Genomic DNA, 21,034 nt, shown 5'->3' on the forward strand with positions numbered 1-21,034 from the left:
ATAAATCTACCTGTAAAAGTCTTGCAAATAGGTTAAATTCAATACCAGATGAGTACAATATTCAACCCCTTTATTTCTGTGTCCATGTATTTATAAAACATTCAGTGAATGCAAGTTAGGACGTTTGGTACAGTACTAGGTATCATCTATGCTACCATCCACTCTTTGTAGCAGAAGGAAAAAGAGAAAATACACACCGCGTTAGAATAATTTCACTGACAGTTACCGTAATCATAATATCCACCCAAAGGAAAAAAAAAAAAAAAAAAAAAGACATCATGTGAAAAGCAATGCTAGCACAATACATTCTCTTACTTCCCTTGATTGGACCTAGAATGTTACTGTGAAGTTTTTTAAATTCCAATTTTTAGAAAAGACACTTTTGTAGGACCCACCTATGCTGTGCAATTGTTTTAAGTAGCATCCCTGAAAACGCTACATCAGTTTTATGTGGAAAAGGCTAGCAGGTGCAGAACAATGCCAGGCAGCGAGACACTGTTACAGTCTGATCTCAGACAATAAGCTTCTCTTACATCCACAGAGGTGAAACCAAACAAGCATTTGAGCCAGGATGGCAAAGTGTTTTAGAAAGGAGTGTAGACATGGTCAAAGAAATAAGATGCATGGGTTGTCAATACTGTACACAGGAATATCAAAGTGCACTGGCACACGTGCACTAAGCAAGCACTTCTGAACACCTGCTGGTCTGTGCAAGAGTTGCATTTACATTATAAATTGATACTGACTGGGGCCTGACCACACTCCCTGCAGCAGCTCCTCCACCAGCCAGGCTGGGAGCTGCAAACAGCACCGCAGGGCCTGGCTGTGGGGCAGCTGCCTGAGCTCAGGCTGTGCCAGAAGCACTTCTCCCTCACCTTTCCTTCACTGCCACAGGAAGTGAGATTGGGTCAAAAAGGGGCCCGAAGCAGAAAGGTATCAAACACTGAGATCCAATGCAGCAAAGCAATTTAGGATACAAACAGGTTGGAACAAGCATATGTCCACCTAATGAAAAACTAGGGATTTCAGCCAGCATATGGGAACTAGAAAAGGAAAGCTGGGGCTCTTCTTTGTACCTTTATCTTCCAAAGGTCTTTAACTTCATAATTTAGGCAAACATTTCTGTTTACTGCTGTGTACCTTCAAAGAAAATCCTAGTAAGCCCCTTTAGTGTACATAACATTACCTTACTTTTCATTTCTCATGCAGAACTTAAGTCTGATCACAGCTTATGCAGGAAGTGATGGGACTGCAACCAAAATAAAAGCAGTCACATTTTCACAAGCTAAGTTTAGACATGCTTTCAACCTGAATCAAAACCAGCCACCTCCCAGGGACTTTAGCTGTCTATTTAAACATTGTGCAGCCAAGCTCTGTGACACACACGTTTTAATACTAGCCCAACTATGGCTATTTCTCATGCTTACATTTTAATCCATGTTCTTTAACTACTAAACAGCAGAAATGCTTTTTTTTTTTTTTTTATAACCCTTTAAGCCACTTGTATCAGACTGAAGGGAAAATAATTATAAGAAAAAAAAAAAAAAAGCTACAGTCTTCTTGCCAAGTATTAGTAAAGTCTTGATAAATACCTGGATTTTTGTTATGTGCTGAGGTTTGGAAGCTCAACAAATTTTTAAAAATAAATCAGCCCCTTTTTTAAAGGCCACATTCACTTATTTGTCATACCATATAGCAGGTCATTAAACTTAAAAATGAAGTTAAGTTGCTTTGTATATCATCTACATGTGTAGAAGGTATTCTCAAATAGCAGCAATTGTGTCGATGTTGGAAAAACAATGTAAGAAAAAAAGCCTACCCGTACCAAAGGCTAGTAGGACTAAGCTTCAGTCTACTTTGCCAGTAAGTTTACGAAATTAACATCTGTATCAGTAATTATGCAACATCTGAGGAGGTCTTTTGGAAATGTGAACATAAGACAGAAGATCATTAAAAGAGGTATTATGACATTCTCCACTATTAACATTTAACGTAAGGAGGAAAATCCTCTTTTTAATGAGAATAGTATGATGAAATAAGTTAAAATTAAAAAAAAGAATATATATTTTAAATAGCCTATGTTTCTACTGAATAAACTTCAAACAAATATTTGAAGAATTGAGAAGAGGTGGGAAGCTTATCTATTGATAATTGAAATAACAAGTACATTTTAACTTTCTGAAATCCCTTCAGAGGTGCACAAAGAACACCACCACAGACAGTTAGACTTCTATCTGCAGAAGCATAACCATTTTAGAGGTACAACAATTTGTTATTTGGTATCAAAGGGCCCATGTTCTGTTGTGCATAAACTGGACTGACAAAGAGCATTTTTCAGTAAGGTTTTGTGGACTCTGGTGTACTTGAAGGACCGCTTGTTCTTCAAACTTGCTTAAAAAGATTCAATTTAAGGGAAATGATATATTAAGTTTCCACGAATCAAGTAACCACAAGCCATTTGGGATAACTCAAGAGCTTTCTGCAGAAAAGAACACCCCTTAACCTAAGAAAGAATAAAGTTAGTTCTGAGGTTTTAGAAAAGAAAATGTGAGTTTATATTTCATGTTGTAAATGGAAATGACCAATCAACTTATTATTTCCATCAAACTCATTTCATAGGACTCTATTGAATGGGGAAAACCAAAATAAACAGGTACCAAAGAGGTTGCTTCTGTAAGTACAAATGCCAAATGATGAACAAGCCCTACATTAGAAGAAGATCTAGCATGCATCTTCAACACTGTACGGAGAAATCATCAAGGACAAGAATCAACTGTTAAAAACTATACAAGGAAACATTGCCTTCTTTTAAAAAGTTATATGGAAATAATTACACTGATTAATAAAACACTGATATTCACAACTCATCTGAATTAAACTGGTTTACATCTTCAGGAAAAAAAAAAAGTCAAAACAGTACATTTTTGTTTCCTCTTAAAAAGCAGAAAGAGTGCCACTCCGTCCAAGATAAACCATTGCTGTATATAAATGCGTGTCAACCTTATGAATTCTGTTCAGGGGATACAGAACACAGGGCCATCTTTCCTCCTGATTTTTTTAGTTATCAAATGCCTATATAAATCAATCTTTGTTTCTACCTAATTCATTACAGAATTGCTAAAACTACAGTAAGATGTAAAAGATTTCAAGAAATTCCTCGGAGAACTACTGAGGTTATCTTATGAAACAATTTGGATCTTTCTTTAATTCAGCTATGTTCACAAATATATATTGTATATGCACCTTGAATATAAGAACTGAATGAAAACAGTCAAAAAAAAAAAAAAAAAAGACATGGAAAGTGAGGGGTGAGGCAGTCAGTGCCCTTCCTACTTCTGATTATTATTACCGTGTTGTTTTTATTATTTTTTTTTAATTGTTTTATTTTTAAATACCACCACTGAAGAAACCCAATGCAAATACAGTCCCCAAACCCACACCAAACTGCTTTGCTGCACATCTTTCCCAGCAGGTTTTCACACTTGCTTCTTCAGTCAGAGCATCTGGAGGCTTACAAAAGCATGACTTGTATTTCTCCATCAGTCAAGTTTGTCTGACGTTTTTTCCAGATCTGGAAGTTTTTCAATCAGTGCTTTATGGTTCATATTGATACTGGCTATAAGTCCCCCCTCATTGCCATCTGAGCCAGTGTAACTGATTTCTTCACCATTCAGGGTAGTCATATGGCCACCCAATGCTCTCAACACCGCATTTCCAGCACAGATGTCCCACTTCTTAATATAGGTGACATGGATATACACATCAGCTTCTTCTTGATTCTTTTCAGCTACGTCAAGGAGGGCCAGCACTTTATAACCTACAAGAATTGATTGGAATAAGAAAGTTAAACCACGTTTCCCAATTCCATCACAAAGGAAAAATCTAGCAGTGTTCACAATATACACATGCAAGCTACAGCAAAGTAATGTCATGAATTACATCATGCTAGTCCAGTATAATGGTGGAAGCACCAATAACCTGCCTGCCATCTCACCCATAAAACAAAACGAAAACAGACCCCCCAAGATTCCTTTTAGACAGCCGTTACCAGTGTGTTACAAAAGTTTTGATCTTTTAATGAGTCTCTAGATAAGTCTATAGGCTTGAACATAGTTTTGCTTTTACGTTCACTTACTCATTTTTCAATCACTACATCACACTGAACCCTCCCATCTTTCTGCCTTTTTATTACACTAGAAGAAAGATGCATACACCAGTCTATTACAACAACTTAGCTCAGGGCCATTTTCTTCTATCATACATTATACAGTATGAAGTCACTGCTCAAAACTGCATTCTTTATTTTATGGATTTCTTTTTCTATTTTTAACTGTTCAACCAGTATTCTTGTTTTGTTAAGCTGTATCTTTTTCTTCTCATACAGTCAAGACCAGGAAAAGATCTAATATAATCAGTTAATATAATCATCACCTCTATCAAAAGAAAATTCATTCAGATTCATTCATTATCAAGAACCGGTGCAAGATAATTCTCTCTAGCTTTTCACACTAAAGACAGATACATTTCTGTAAAATCTGAGTTCTGCACGGCTTTTGCGAGACTTACAAACAGCTATTGCTTTGCACTGGTGTCTCACGTATTTGCATTCTGCCAGTAAAATGCAAGAGGATATTGCATAATCAAACAAAACATAGCTAAAACTTCTTTGGACTGAATATGGGACAAGTAACAATGGGCTTCAGTGACAATATCTTTCTATTTGACATAGATGCAGGAAATAGTACCAATCTTCAATGGCTTTTCCTTAAAATATTGTTTAATTAATGTACTACTCATTAATTAAGAACAAACTGATTCTCTTCCATGATTCTTTATTTGGTCACACATCCCCCTTCCTTACTCACAGGCATCATTATCTTCAGTGAACACACATCAGTGTGTTCAATGGGACCAAAGTAACATTGTTTATCCAGGATTAGATTCACATATTAACTTATGAATTACCTAAAGCTAGAATTAGGTTTGCATTTACATGTCTACATTCAGGAGAAACTGTGTCCCTATTGCTTGCTTTTGTGAACATGGAGAATAGAAGGTAAGAGGAGAAAGAGGGGATGTCAGTTGTACCCCTCTGTCTAGTAACAGCTATCCCATTAGATCATTTGAAAGCCCTAAAATGGATAGGATGCTTAAAGAACCAAACCTGCTCCACCAGCGGGGATTATCACAGTCTTATTTCCAAAAGTCTGCCGTGCAACCTCCTCCACTTTTCCTGCATGGGAGCGGGATACAATAATCCTTGGAGTTTTCTCATTGTAGGAGGAACGAGCTTTTACGTTTGACCCGCCATCCACCATTGCCCAGGCTACAAGAGAAAAACAAATTCTGCTAAGCTTTACTCTTAACAGAGACTGCCTTTTGTAGAGATAAAAGGATACCTACCTGAAAAAATGAAAGTGATCCCTCTCTCTTACTTAATTTCCCTCTTTAACAGCAAAAGTTAGGGCTGACCCAAGGAACAGGCACATGTCCATGTGTGCACAGGAGCACGGGAGAAAAAGAAACAGCTCTTTCCCACACATGCACAAATCTGAGTGTCTTTGACATTACTTCATGCCTGAATATGCCTGTGACATAATTGCAAAATCCGAATAAGAAGGAAAAACCCCAAGTAGTGATATATAAAACTCACAATTGGAAAGCCACAAAAATTAAGAAGATAGTTCTGTGCCAAAAACATATACAAATTTCCTCAAACAACACTTTCATAAAAACAAAAAGCCCCACTGCCCTTCAAAAGAGAAAATAGAGGAGCAAAAATGTTACCATAAGTCTTCTTGCTCAGAAGGATAATAATGAATAAGGAAGTGAAAATATCGGACATTGGGTTTTGGAGCAATGGATTTAGAATATGCAGCCTCCCACTTGCTTCATTGTGAGGTTCAAAGCCAAGGTTGGAAGTTGGCATCCCCTAAACACTAATTTGACATTTACTTAGCAGACTAACCAGCAATTTTATCTCAGTAGAGGGCCAGATTGTATGGCAACAGACTGAGCTATGTGTATTAACAATAGTGACTGCCTTTTATTGCTATATATTGGAGTGGTACTACTAGGAACAATCCTACTCACAACACATTGGTATTTCCAGCCTGGAAAATGAACACTCTTCACATGGAATGACAGAATTAATTGCATTTCATCTAATGCCATGTCTGAACATGTCACATTTTACTGCTGTTAAAGGAGTTAAGTTCTCAAAATTATGGTGCTGAAAAACGGCACTGAAATACAGTCTTAGTTTCTGTGCCAGAACTACTGCATAATTTTACAACTCTAGAGGTCAGTATTGCCTAAGGGAAAAACAAGAAGAGAAATTCTTGTTTTAAGTGTATAGTACAGAAGATGTGAACAGTAAAACTACTTTGAAACATTCAGAAGTACACACACACAGTGCCAAACTTTTAGCCATCCTCACTGATTAAGTCTTTAGTACTAAAGATTTAATTAGGCCAGGGTTGTGCATTAACAACATGTCAGATATTCAATAAGGCTACGTCTTATTGAAGTCTTGCCTGATACATACAAACAGTTGCCATTAAGGTCCTTTATTTATGTTATCCATATTGAATAAACACCAGCTCCTAGCTGTAATTTTATGGATCCAACTTCTGCTGCTGCAGGAGCCAAGTAGACTAAAGTCTAACAGCACACATAAGAGCAGTCAGTATGCATAGGCTTCACTTTCTTTGGTTTGCTATAAGTGCTCCTAATGAATGGAGCTTAATTCTTAAACATATTTTCAGTTACTTTGTTTTAAAGGCATTATTTTTTATGTTAGACACAGGCAGCATTTTCCTTTGTGGTTTTACAGCACAGAACACATTGACCTCTAATTCTGAGGTCTACAGCAGTGTTCTTTTGCACCCTGGTACTATTTTCCTCATTTGTATCTACAGACATTTCCTCAAACATTACATTTTAGTTAGGACTATGATTGAAGAAGTCAGAAATACATAAAGGAATAAAGGTACCTGTATATGCTGAGAACGGCTTATGTATCACTCCTATTACTGGTTTACCATTTACAGCCACACAAACCATCGTTGTGACATACTGCCGAAGATCCTCTGTGGGCCAAATAAGAGAGCAGGTTCACGGACAGACGTTAAGAACAAAAAAGAAAAGTAGACCTAACATTACAGAAACATGGCTCTTTGAAGACTAGCCTACTTTCTAACTCTTACAATTATGTAACTTTGTTGTATTTCAAAAAACCTTGCAGTTACAAAAAGATTTTGAAGACTTTGAAGCTTTCCAGAAATTTTAGAATTAATGTTAACAATTGTGTCTCCTATAAGATGTACGTTCACGGAAATCTGTGTCCTTAAATTCTCCCTTCCATGCCCCTTGCCCTATCCTCTACTGGTCCAAAGCTGAAAAATTCAACCACTGAAGAACATTCACCTGAAAAGATGATGGGATCAATGAAATATTCACAAAAAAAATCCCCATCTAGTTGTGTTTGTTCTATTTATCAGCTAAAATTTTATTTGCATTGCCCTACACTGCTTATATGACATCTTAAAACATGAAAAAGAGGGAGACTCAATTACGTATTCTTTTAAACTGTAACAGAACCCTTTTTATCTCAAGTTAAGATTAATATATTAATTTTTCCTTTCCTTTACAGAAAGAAACAAGAAAAAAAAGAGATATTTAGTGTTGCCACAGTAATAATTGAAATCAAGAAATGTAAAGAAATGTGCAATTCCAACAGAATCCATATACAACAGTTACCATTCATTTTAGCAATTAGCTAGAAGGAATACCAAAGTTATCAGAGTTGGCACAAATAAAAGTGAATGCTACAGTCTGACAGCTATTGATATGTCATTATACAATTTGTTCAATTACATCCCACTAGCTGTAATATAGCACACTTGAACAAGAGGTGCCACTTTAAACACTTACTATTTTGTCTCCAGTATAAAAGGCAGACATCAGAATTACACACGATTTGTCAACAAGAATCAGCTACCTGTGTATTCTTGTGTAGCATCTAATGGATCGATCCAGACAGTAACACTTTCTGCTGGAACCTCCTTAGGCTGTATTTTTTGTTTTATTTCTTCAGGTATACTGCGATCCCAAGAGACTGTCTCCTGATCAGCTGTATCAACATGTTCTTCAGAGTTTATCTACAAGACAACAAAGGTAGGCACATTAGTTTATCATACACAGCAGCTGTGGTACTGGGAAAATTACAGGTGTGTTCAAATATTTTCTTTCTCCCTTCTCCTCAAGCTAAAAGAGCATGAACTGTTTTAGGAACGAACATTTTTCAGGAACTGAAAAGTTACTAACATCATGCACCAAACAATGAGAAAATAGAATTCAAAGTTTTGCTGTGAACGACACCACAGCTGGACACCATTTCTCTGGCTGCAACGCTTTCTACGGAACACTCTCATTGTAGGAATTGCATTTTTTAAACCAGAATTTAAATGCAGTTGCTTCAAGGACTACAAACAGAACATTCAATTCTGGACACTTGTACAGTGCACAGCTATAGTTGGGGTCAAATATCACACTTACACAGATCAGTAAATGCAGATTCAAATGCGCAGACACTTTAGCAATACATATTTTGCAGACTGTGGTATGACTTTGGGGAGTAAGAATTCTAGGTTGCATTCCTGCCTCCAAAATTGAGTTATGACTAGCAATTTAAGCAGCTCACCTGGATGTAACCTTGACACAACTGTCAGATGTATGTTATTTTATAAAGAAGTTAACGTTTCTTGTCTGTCTTTAGGGTATGTTGAGGTACGAACCTAAGGCGACCCATAAGGAACATTTAAAAACAGCAGTCAAATGTCCCATTTAACCTCACTGCCACTTGTTGCCTAGCTTCACGAATTTTCTTATCGATCAGAAAGTGTTTCATAGAATCACAGAATTAAAGCACTCATGGGCAAGGACATCCTTCACCAGATCAGGCTGCTCAAAGCCCTGCCCAACCAAACTCTGAACACTGCCAGGGATGGGACATCCACAGCTTTAACTGGGAAACCTGTGTCAGTATGTCAGTACCTAATCACTCTCATTGTGAAAGTTTTATTTGTTCTATCTCATCTAAATCTACCTTCTTAGTTTCAAACCATTACCCTTTGTCTTATTACTACATTCCCTAGTAAAGTCTTCCTTTGTCTTTCTTACAAGCACCCTTTATATATTGAAAGGCTGCTGTAAGGTCTTTCCAGAGCCTTCTCTTCTCCAGGCTGATCAACCCCAGCTCCCTCAGCCTGTCTTCATAGGAGAGCTGCTCCAGCCCTCTGATCATCCTCGTGACCCTTCCCTGGACCCACCCTAACAGCCCCACATCCTTCTTGTGCTTTCCCCTTACTTACTACACAGAGTCTAGACTATTAGCTTAGATGCAGATATCCAACTGCTAGATCAGATAAATATACTAAGACTAAACCTATTACAGATGTTGTAGGCAAGTGACATTGAAAAGTAAGGAAAATAAAGAAACAATCAGGTTACTTTTGAATGTAACAACCTTTGTATCAGCAGGATTTTTACTTAATTCACATCATGACAAGAAAAGACATCACACCTCAACTGTAACAGATTATCAGCAACGGGTTAAGGGCCGCCTTGTCCAAGAGAATTAAAAAAAAAGAAGCAAGCAGAACTGCAGCAACTCCAGCCATACGTCATAGCTGTCTTTTCATGTAAAACCAGTATTTGAAGCACTGCGTGCCAAACAGAGCCCTTGAAGTTACCATGACATTTACAAATTAAACATCCGTCACTGTACAATCAACCTGATGATTGTTTTCGCCCCTGGGGGTAATGGTCCTGCAAAATCAAGATGAGCAGTTCCACAGACTTGGCAAGCTCAACACAAGCTCCTGGCAGTTCAAGTTGCACTAGGGCAAATCAAGCACCACCATAGGAAGTCACATTAAAAAAAAAAAAAATCCTCAACAGAATAAAGGTTGTCTCCAAGAAGATAAGAGGGTTGGAATCAATCCTAAAAAGGAAAAAAAATAATCTCTTGTTAAACCTGTTGTAACATTACAGTAAAATGAAAAGGCTCAACGTATCTGAAAGGCATTGTTTTCAAAGACTTCCTGCTAGTTCAAAATTTGTAATTGTGGCCATGACGTTGCAGCATTTATTCCCCTAGTTAGCGGTCTCTCTCAACAGCCATAATTAAACTACCAGGAAAAAAAGAAAAAAAAGAAAAAAAGAAAGATAATAATGTGGTTGCAGAGATCCCACGACACTAGCTCCACTTGCTGGTCTCTTGCTCTGCAGGCCACCAGTTCTCCCCTTCATATTACCATTTACTCTATAGCCTTGGCTGAGTATCAGTCATAGTCCAAGTAGAAATTCACAGCCATTCTACCACATGGTTACTAGATTTTTTTTATATATTGTTAGGAACCTACATTACAGGCTTTGCACGACATGGTTGCCTTATAGAAGATCACCAAGCCCTTAAAGCTGGGAACTTATCTTCATCTATTTCTAATGAATTAGAATATAACAATAAAACAGATCTTTGTGTCAAGATGATGGCATACCTTACTGCTTGATTTTCAGTTCCTCCATGTCATTCTCATTTGTTGGAAGCCTCCAGAGGCCACGACCTTAAGTTTCAGTATTTTCTGAAGTGATACAGCCATGTTGTTGACTATATTGTCAAGTCTTCACTCAGAAATCAAGAGTAGCTATGGTAGATAGACCACCACAATGCCAAATGCTTTTGTCAAAGTTTTTCCAGCAGCATACTCTCAGTCAAACTGTTGTATTACTGTACATAATTATAAAGCTGCAAGTCTGTACACTTGCTATCACATAGATAACTTCGCTGACCATGGTGGCTTTACCCAGTTGGGCAGCCAAGCTCCACCACAACCTCTCTCTCACTTCCCCTCCTCAACGGAAAAGGGATGGAAAGGGCTCAAGGGCTGAGATAACGACAGGGAGATCTCTCAACAGTCATTGTCATGGCCAAAATAAATTCAGCATAGGGTGATTAATAAAATGTGTTACCTACTACTAACAAGCTAGAGCAATGAAAAAACAACAAGAACAACAAAAACCCTAAGGACACCTTCTTTCTGCTCCCATCCATCTTCTTCCACCTCCTTCCCCTGAGCAGTGCAGGGGAATGGGGGCTGCGGTCAGTCCCTGATGCTGCATCTCTGCCGCTCCTTCTTGGTCCCTCTCTGCCCCTGCTCCCTGTGGGGTCCCTCCCACGGGATGCCGTCCTTCCCCAACTGAGCCTGCGGGGGCTGCCCACAGGCAGCAGCTCCTCAAGCACTGTTCCCACACGGCTCCGTACCATGGGGTCCATCCAGTCCCCAGGAGCAAACTGCTCCAGCACAGGTCCCCCACAGGTGGGCGGCAGCTCTTATCAGACCCCCAGCTCCTGCGTGGGCTCCTCTCCACGGGCTGCAGCTCCGGCCCGGGGCCTGCTCCTGCGGGGGCTCTCCATGGGCCGCAGCCTCCTCCAGGCCACATCCACCTGCTCCACCAGGGGCTCCTCCACCCATAGGGGGGCTGCAGCGTGGAGATCTGCTCCATGTGGGACCCATGGGCTGCAGGGGGACAGCCTGCTCCACCAGGGGCCTCTCCACAGGGCACAGGGGAACTGCTGCTGCCTGCCTGAAGCACCTCCTGCTGCACTCACCTGGAGGGCTGCAGCAGAGCTGCTTCTCACTCCTCACTCTCCCAGCTGCCATGGCACAGCCGTTTTTTCCCCCTATTTCTTAACTGTCCTCTCACAGGGGTGCAAACAACCTTGCTTATTGGCTCCGGTCTAGCCAGCAGCAGGTCCAGCTAACACTGGCCCTTATCAAACATGGGGCAGCTTCTGGACTTTTCTCACAGAGGCCACCCCTGCAACCCCCACTACCCAAACCTTATCACGTAATCCCAATACCCCTACTCCTAAGAGTCAGATTTAAAAAGAACCCATCACGCAAGAATTTGAGGCAGCAAGCAGAAGACAAAAATAAAGAGCTATTGGGAGGCAGTCACCTAATAGCTGCAAGCAGTAAGAGCCCATCTCAGGAAGTGCTGCACACTGCCCACTGACACAGAGCATAACATTTTTAATAATCTTCCCTAATTATGTTTGAAGGGAAGGCCCTCCTTGCAAAGAAGAGCCACATCAAACACAGAGATTTAAAACAACATATGTAAATCAGTGAACAGACTACTGCTGAAAGGTCGACAAAAGTTACTTCATGAGTTTCGGTAATCTGGCTGATTTTTGCCAGCAGAGAACCTTCTATAAATGGGTTAGAAATGTGTATGCATCCTGTAACAAGCGAGGTGTGCTGCTCTCAGGAGCCAGAAAAGGTTCAACAGCAACATCTGGATCAGACAGAAGTGTGCCTTCCAAAATATGGAGGCATTCCCAAGCCTAAGGAAACTAATCCACCACACAGAAGACACTCTCCTCCTGCATGCTAGAGAGAGAAACCTGGGTCTGCTTGCTCAGGAGGAAGGCAGACAGCAAGCTACAGAGCCGTGTGGATGCATTCAGCACTATGGGCATGTGTCCAGCAGGCTCATCTACATACAGGCTTCATGGCAGCTCACAGGGGCTCACTGTCCTGTGTGGGACTAATCCCCACCAGCTCTTCACAAGGGCTCCGTTGCCGCTCCCCACCTAGGAAACCATCCTCAATATCAGCTGCATGGCTGGGGTGAGGTGACCAACCTCAGGCTGCATGGTATGAAAGAGCAGGGCATGGATGTAGTTCTGCCTTTGAACTCACCTGTCAGAGAGAAATTAAACTGAAAGAAGTTAAATATAAGTTTCTATTCAAATACAAAGATTTTTAAAATACACAGCTTTTTTCTTTTTTAAAAAGCCAATACCTTTGCTTCTTTTAGAAACTGTTTGGGATTTTATTTCAATTTATTGCTCCTCCTCCTTCCCTGCATCCTTATCCATCCAAATATGACATACGTGTTATCTACAAAAATAATCCAAACTCTTGAAAAAGAGATGAGGTAGCATATATGTTTACTCCTGGAAGTGTTAGCATCCCCATCTGTTAATTGTATCCTCTCAAATCTAAATCTCGCTGCTTTTTTATTAGAATAGAAAGCAAAACCAGAACACAAATATTATGCCACCTGTATTATAAAAGGGAAAGCAGCTAATTAAGCTACTCAAGGTAAACAAAACAGTTCAGGTAACAACAAAAGATAATGTTCACTAATCAGAATACGAATACAAGGGGAAGTACAGCATTTTGAGGACAGAGATCAACTCAATGGTTAAGTCCACTGATTTGAATGGGACCATGAAAATGAAAAGCATAAGATACCCAGGCAAAACAGCACATGGGAACATCAGTAAAAATACTAACAGACATTTTAATAACTGCATAACAGACACAGCCACTTCATTGGTCGTTACACAATATGCATTGTACACACCCAAGCTTCAAACTTTGTCATTTGTATTCAGGTGACAGGAGACAGAGGAACGGAGCAGAGAGACAAAATTAAATCAATAAAGAAAAATATTTGCAAGCAATAACCCCTCAACAATCATCCGGACGCCTTCTTCCTGGCTAACTCGAGGTGTCTCCTGTGGATACCTGGAGGTATTCCCTCCAGGAACCAACTGGCAAGAGGACACCACACACCTCACAAGGCTCACTGACCTGCTGCTGTGTGGCTGCACAGGTTTGAACATGACTTGCTGTATCTGTCTGTGCTTCAGAGGAGCTGCCACCCAGGGGAAAGCAGTTCCACCAGCAGCCTTTGGGATTGCCCCCGCACACTGAGCAAGCCCCTGTGCAGCCTCACGCCTCTTCTCTCTCAGCGCTGCTATTGCTTTGCTCCGAAGAACGACAGGCACTCACATACACTGTGTTGGAGGCTGGGCCATTTCCCCCTCATTTGCTCAGCTTCTGACTTTTCCCTCAAAAGGTACTGGAGGGAAAACTGCCTCATCTTCTTGCAGCACCTGTATATATGCAAACTGCGTGAACTGATCAGATGCCGAAACCTCTGAAAGTAGCCACCCACTCAACAAGGCAGGATACCCAACGGCACCTTCTGCAGCAGCACGATGGAAAAGCACTCTCAGGAAGAAACAAATCACCATATTCCCAGCAAGGGAGTAAAATACCTGTGACTACTTATACCGGTTAAGAAACAGGGCTCCAGAATCTGCTGTGGAAGGTAGCAATCGCATTCACACCAAGACTTAGTTCATGGGCAGCAATGGCCACTCGCAATCCTTCCCCTCAATGTTTTGGATTTGGAGGTGGTGAGTAGCAATTCACCATAAACGAAGACTGTTTCCTGAAAGCTTCTGTCACTACTTGACACTGAAAAGAAAGCAAACTTGGAAATCAAAATACACTTTCTTCTTCCCCTTTCCAGGCTGCTAGGTAGTTTTCAGCCAGGTTTGTTAGGTCATGAGTGAAATCAAAAGCTCACATACTTAAGATACTTTAAAGCTTGAAACAGTTAGAATATTAGCCTTGCCAGCACAGGCAAAAATTCCAGTTTTATTCAATAAAATTGACACTCTAAGATCAGGCTGCTTCTTTTTGAAAGGGTTCCTCCTCTCCTTTCATTTACCACAGTATACCAGAAGGGAACATAGTGTTTGCAAGTGAGCTTCTTCATGCCTTTCAGAAAGATTACGCTTGAGTTCATATGGGTACATTTCATTACAAAAGGAGACAAAGAAATTTGCTGAATGACATGGTTCTCCAAATAGATTGCTTGTTAAAAGGTAACAAAAATAACAAAATATGAATTCATATAAAGATGTATTTTTATATACATGAGTAATGTACACAAATACGTAAAACAGTAAAAGGCAAAAAGTGCTAGCCACGTCTTGGCTCTCATTTGAAAGGAAGACAGCAAATACTTCTATACTAATGCTATGGCACAGACAAAGGAGGCATTTTTAAAGACACAGAAGTCCAGACAGGAAGAAGTTTTGAACTTCTCTCTACTGTCAACTGCACCTTCAATTATTTTAACGAAAAAAAAGTGGTTTGACTCAGGATTAAGATGACAAGGTGCACAGGAAAGAATATGGACTAGCCAAAGCGTCAAAAAGCCACCAGTTAATGCTTACGGAAACTTATTACACGGCTGCAGTCATTAAGCCAGCAGGAAGCAGGGTGCAACTAACAGATAAAGACATATCAGATGACAAATCTGCTTCTTCCGACATATGATGAATAGAAGTTGGTAAAGTTGGTAAAAATAACAGAAAGGCAACAGAGGAAACTGCATGGATCACAGAAGCCACACAATTTCCAACAGTAATTTTTTGAAACAACTAAAACCTAAAACTAGAAGTAATAAAGCCACTTGCTCGTTAGTTCACAGACTGTTTTGATAGATGGCAAGATTCGCGGTTACAGTTCTGTACGGATGCAGGCTAGAAAAAAAAAGAAAAAAAAAAAAAAAGGAATGTCTGGCTTGTGACAAGGGTCACACTGCCACTTCCCAGCCTCAGACACCAGCCAGGTAAGAGAGGAGGAGAAGCACACTGACACAACAGGGCTGTGAAGCTCTTACTGACTGCGAGCAGCTGCAGCAGCACAGGATTCGGGTCTCCTGGACACTACTGGTAGCTACATCTGGAGAGATAATCACAGAAACCATTACCATAAAGTTACGGCCTTTCATTTCAGTTTAGGTACAGCGCCTGCAAAAGTCAACTACAATCAATTAAAAGCCATGTTAGAAGGCGTATGCCCAGACAACACCTACTGATGGATTTCAGATTAACATTCACAGTTCTTGCTTTACTCATGAGCCTGTTGGCACTTTCTAAGATCACGAAGGTGAAAAGAACGTTAATTTTGTTAAAAACTCCAAGAACTAAGCATACCTTGCTTCCAACACAAAGGGACAAACAACTGTGTTTACTTTGCATAGCACTGAAATCCTTCTGAAGTTTAAGCAGCATTTTGTTTTCAAAACCTAGTTCTTTAACGTATCTGTCTCCTCCCATTGAATCCATATCAGATGCAGTTTGCAATCTTAGATGAAATTCCAGTTTTGTAACTACAATAGTTGACACTGCAACCAGAAATCTACAAACAGCAGGTTTAAACCTGGAAAATATTTCTGGTAGCTAGGAAAAAAAAAAAGTGCTTAGAGACATTCATCTTCAAAAAATTGAATTAATTTAGGGGAACATCTCATTAAAAGTAAAACTGACATGTTCTTAAATTTCCATTTCAAACACTGATGCCCAATCTCAGCATTATCACGCACAAACTTGAAATGAGTTATTTATCGTCTGTCTTAATTGGGAAAGAGATAGAAGAACCAGCCAGCTTCCAGGCAGTGCCAAGACTGCTTGAAGATGCTTGAAGAGAAAGGCTGGGACAGAGAAAGCTTGATTTCCATCCCAGTCACAATAAACTAGAAAGAAAGGAAGAATATTTCCCTGCTTAGTATTTATACTAGAAAACAAGACATACAGCTGGCACAACTAGAGAACATACATCAACGTGCTGGTCAAAAATGAACACAAACTGTTGCAAAAGCGAGAGTATATGGTAAATTCATTTGAGTCAATAAGACAAAGTCTATGAAAATCAGGGTAGTATAGTGCAGAAGCAAAACAGCAGAACTGTTTGTGCTGCTTTAAAACCGGCTCTTCCACAGTCTGAGCACAGAGCGACTTTGACCAAAGGTCGTGTTTAAGGAGTATGCACCGCCCTTGCCAGTCACTCCTGCAGATGTACTGACACAGGTATTGCTGCAGCATGAAGTAAACCAGGGTATGCCTAAATCTTTTTTTGGTCTTACATTTCCTACCTTAGATGCATTCAGATACCAATCCCAGGACAAGGAACACTGCCAAAAGGGAAGACCCCGATGCGTGGCACTCAGAGAAGCTCTTTTAGCAGACAACACAACTGAAGTTCCTGCACCACGAGACCAATTCTTCAAACCCAGAAACTCTCCTGGACAGCACACATTCATGTTTCTGGCCAGTCTCTAACTGGATTTGGAAACAACCTTCCCACCCCTCTCTCAAGGCAGGGCTGCCTTGAGCATCACCTCAATCCCCTCACCTGATTCCTGCTCCAACACTTCTTATCGCACCACCACTATGCTAGAGCAAGGAGTAAATGGGCCTGCATGGAGAAACAAACAAGAAAGCAGTGAAGTAGCCTAAAATAGATAAATATGGTTTGACAAAAAGGTTGAAAGAAGCAGAAGGGATGATTTTAGCTGGATCAAACCCCAACTTGTTCTCAGCACTACGAATAGCAGAGGACAACACTCTAGTGCAGGAGCAGGAAACACCTCCAGCCTGTAACTGTAACTGCGGTTGACAACTTTATCAGAAGAAACCACTGGATATATTTCAGCATGAAGTGTATTTTAAAATCAACTGCACAAACCTGTTTCATAGGAGATGCGTGCAAATATCCACTGCTGGACCTTGACTGTCCTGAGACAGCACTAGGTAATACCTGAGTTAGAAAGAACTGATTTGCTCCTTCCTCACACCTGTTTCTGAGGGGTATAATGACAATGCTCAGCACCATTCAATTTACTATGCAGTCACAAAAGCAAATTGATCTGCCACTCTTCTGTATCATCTCACCTTGCTGTAGATAGTCTTGCTTATAAACTGATGCAAACACATCCATTTATACCAAGCATTAACAGGTAACATAAGTATCAGACTTTCTGTTCCTCCGTAGAGACAACAGCTTTACAAAATGCTTTGCTTTTGTCTTTTTCCATATTTTTTCCTCTTCTTCCCCTCAAATTGTGAACGTTATTTTATAAGCCACAACTGTAAGGATTGTGAGAATCTTCCCAGATTTATTTCAGCTTCTAGAAGAGAAAGAAGTTAAAGCCTTTCTATCTTCTCTTAATAATCAAGCCTTAGGAGGAGATCTGTTTCTGACAGACTGCATGTGTTTTTTGCTATGCCAAGCAGCACAATGCAAGACATCCAAGACTGCTCATTGAATTCAGTTTATTTCAGTCAAATGACTTCTCCCCCTAGTTATTTTTAAACACTGGAAAGCCAGAATTTGGCACCAGCTTAAATGCTGAGACACCCGTTAGGCTCAAGGCTTCCATGATGCGAGTAAATAAAAATTTTGCTTAAGTTTATCCTCAGAATTCTTTGCATTCTTTCAGTTTTTATCAGTCCTTTTGTGAGCAGTAGCTTCTCTAGCAAGAAGAGAAGAGAACTTTTGTTTGACTTAGCATTTTTTTTTTCTGCTGGAGTGTCCTTCTGTACTTGGAGATAAGGCTGCAGTTATAAAGCATGACACCTACTGCAAGATGCAGTCTTTTATTGCCTCAACATGAAAGGTGTCTCGGGAAATCCCATACAATCCTCATATTCATACCAACTCAAACTGTAGCTCTGCTGGGTGAAATAGCAGCAGTTTTTGGCAGGTCACGCTAAAGGTTCATATGATGGATTTACACATTGAGATGACCTTGTCTTCACACCTGAAAGTGTATACTACAACATATATATAGTAAAATGAATTGTTTCGACAAATACTTATGAACACATCTTCAGCATGCCAGAGACTACAAGATAGTGTGTGTTATCAGCATATATAGTTCGGTAGACATTTCTTACTTGCCTCATGAAATAAGGTGCTATTATTCAGATCATGTGCTGCTAAACATCTCAGAGCTGGCCTGTCAGATTTAACAACTTTAAATCAGCTGAAAGATTTCTCAAATAAACTCTTCCTCGTCCTCCTCAATGTTCAAGCTTTTTCAGTCTAATGGAGCAGGGCACTGGGGAGGAAAGGAGGGCATATGCCCGAATTTTATCAAGTTCTACAGATGCATGCACACACATGCATTTCTGATTTCACAATGTGTTTCTGAACATATCTGTGCTTTAGGAAGTGCCATCTATTTCTAAAGACTAGCAGCACAAGCCAAGTCCTTGGAAAATCAAAAGGAGTCCAAAGTTTTTAAAAAGATGGTCAAACTTAATGCCACTGAGAGGAACAGACCCACATCAGACCCTCACCCGAGCAGGGCTCGTGCAGGCAACCACAGACAGAGAGCAGGCAGTTCAGTTCAGTATTGCCAAACAAATCCCCAACTTCTCAAGTAACACAGAGAACCCTTATACCTAAAGGAATGAAGCCCCTCCTTCTGCGGAAGGGTGAAAACGTGTAATTTCAAGCAGCAGTCATACAGCTATACCATAACGCCAAGCTCCACGAGGGCACTGAATAGTAAAACAGAAAGAGGAACAACACTTTTTCATCCATTAACGCAGGGCTTCTGAAGGTGGCTTCCCATTGACAGAAATGCCAGCAATCTTTGAAATACAACCTTTATAATTTTTTTGCAGAAAAAGGCTAAGTACTTATAAAGTTTATTTCCAATACCGATTGACCTGGTGTTTCTTTTAGATTACATACTCAATGCAGTCGCTACAATACTTTTTAAAAAACAAACACACCCTAAGGAACTTCCAAAAAGTCAATGAAAACTGATTAAATAGTGACTATGCTTAAGTAAACTTAACTATTCCTTTTTCTCTCAACCTGTCCGGGAAAGGCATGCAATCAGCACCTTTCAAACTCAAAGTTCTCCACCAATTTCAAACGTCAATAAAAAGTTAAGGGATTTAACATTAAAAGACTGAAGAAAAGTTCCCATTTACTAAACGAAAAGGAGAAACAAAGCAGAAAAAAAAATAATTAAAAAGCCTGTAAGTCTGTTGCTGGTTTGGATGCAACTTGAAATACCAGACCCAAGTTTTGGAGGTGAACGAGGGCAGAGAGGGCCATGCTTCTCTGAAGGAGAAGCAAATCTGTGTTGCCCACGTGGGCAGCGATCTGTGTCGTGGCACAGCTGCTGGCTTACCTGCTCGGCCAGAGCCCAAAAGCCTCAGGTATCGCAGCACTATGCTCCTCTACACTCTATTACATCTCCATATGCTCTCCCCCCTGCTGGCTCTATAACAGAGTGGGAAGGATGACCGGTGGGAAGGGTAATTAGGAAAGTAAGTTAACAGCATATGCTCACCTGGGCGTCCCAAACGTGTGCTGAGACAGCACTACCAGGTTACATTTATACTGGAGCAGAAAAAGTTTTTTTTTTTGCCCCTCAACACTTGGGCACCCCCTGAGCCCCCCACCACCCTCTGCACCCCACCACCCGCAGCGGGGCGAGCGCTGAGGTGGCACTGCCACAAAGCCAGCAGGAAGGAAGGAAGAGGAAAAAGAAAAAAAGGGGGGTTATCAAGGTATCGTTCCCCATCCCCAGGAACCCGAAACAAGCCCGTGGCCGGGCAGGGGCAGGGGCAGGGGCTGCAGCCGGTCGCCCACCTGCACGCCGGGGAAGGCGGCTTGCAGCAGGTGGTACATCCTGCGGTTGGACAGGAGGTCTCCGCTCGTCAGCTTCTCCTCGGCTCCCTCGCGGGTCTTCCCCTTCGCCTTCTCGTTGAGGACGTTGCCCTCGCGGACCCGCTTCACCTCCTCGCCGCCCCGCACGGCGGCCAGCACGGAGACGGCCAGCAGCTCCCGCAGGTCCACGGCGGCCGCGGAGCCGCGGGGAGGGGGCTCGGCCCCGCCGGCCGCCGGCTCGCTCAGCATGAAGAAGGCGAAGCGGCCGGCCAGGAAGCCGGAGTAGAGGTGGTAGAGGACGCCGAGCCCCAGCAGGCAGAACACGGCCATGCCGAGCGGCGACAGGCGGATCCCCATGGGCGCCATGGCCGGCGGGGGGGGGAGCGGGAGGGGAGCGGCGGGCGCTCAGCGCGGCCCCATGGCTCCGCTCCCTGCGCTCGGCGGGGCCGGCCGGCTCCGCACCGCGGTGGGCAGGCGGCGCCCGTCTGTATCCGGGTCAGGCGGAGGCGGGGCGGCGCTGAGCGCACTGAGCATGGCCCGAAGGGACGGGGGGGACCGGGGGGAAGCGGAGGGGACCGGGGGGGAGCGGGCAGAGCCGGGCTGGGACCCGCGGGTGGGTCCCGGTGGGTGCTCCCCGCCCGCAGCCCGGAGCGTGATGGCGCGCGGGGGGCCTGAGGCGAGCC

At 41.7% G+C, this 21,034-nt stretch overlaps 1 protein-coding gene across 1 annotated transcript; it reads right to left on the reverse strand.

The window, feature by feature from the left end:
* Positions 1-53: 53 nt before the first annotated feature.
* Positions 54-20,795, reverse strand: BPNT2 (3'(2'), 5'-bisphosphate nucleotidase 2). The gene is made up of 5 exons (XM_084507513.1): positions 20,334-20,795; positions 8,003-8,162; positions 6,996-7,091; positions 5,165-5,326; positions 54-3,817 (listed from the first exon to the last, which is right to left on the reverse strand). The coding sequence occupies exons 1-5, from the start codon at positions 20,715-20,717 to the stop codon at positions 3,540-3,542; spliced, it is 1,080 nt and encodes a 359-aa protein (XP_084363639.1). The 5' UTR covers positions 20,718-20,795; the 3' UTR covers positions 54-3,539.
* Positions 20,796-21,034: the final 239 nt, after the last annotated feature.

This window comes from Aythya ferina, assembly GCF_964211825.1.
Source record: "Aythya ferina genome assembly, chromosome: 2".
Lineage (NCBI taxonomy): Eukaryota > Metazoa > Chordata > Aves > Anseriformes > Anatidae > Aythya > Aythya ferina.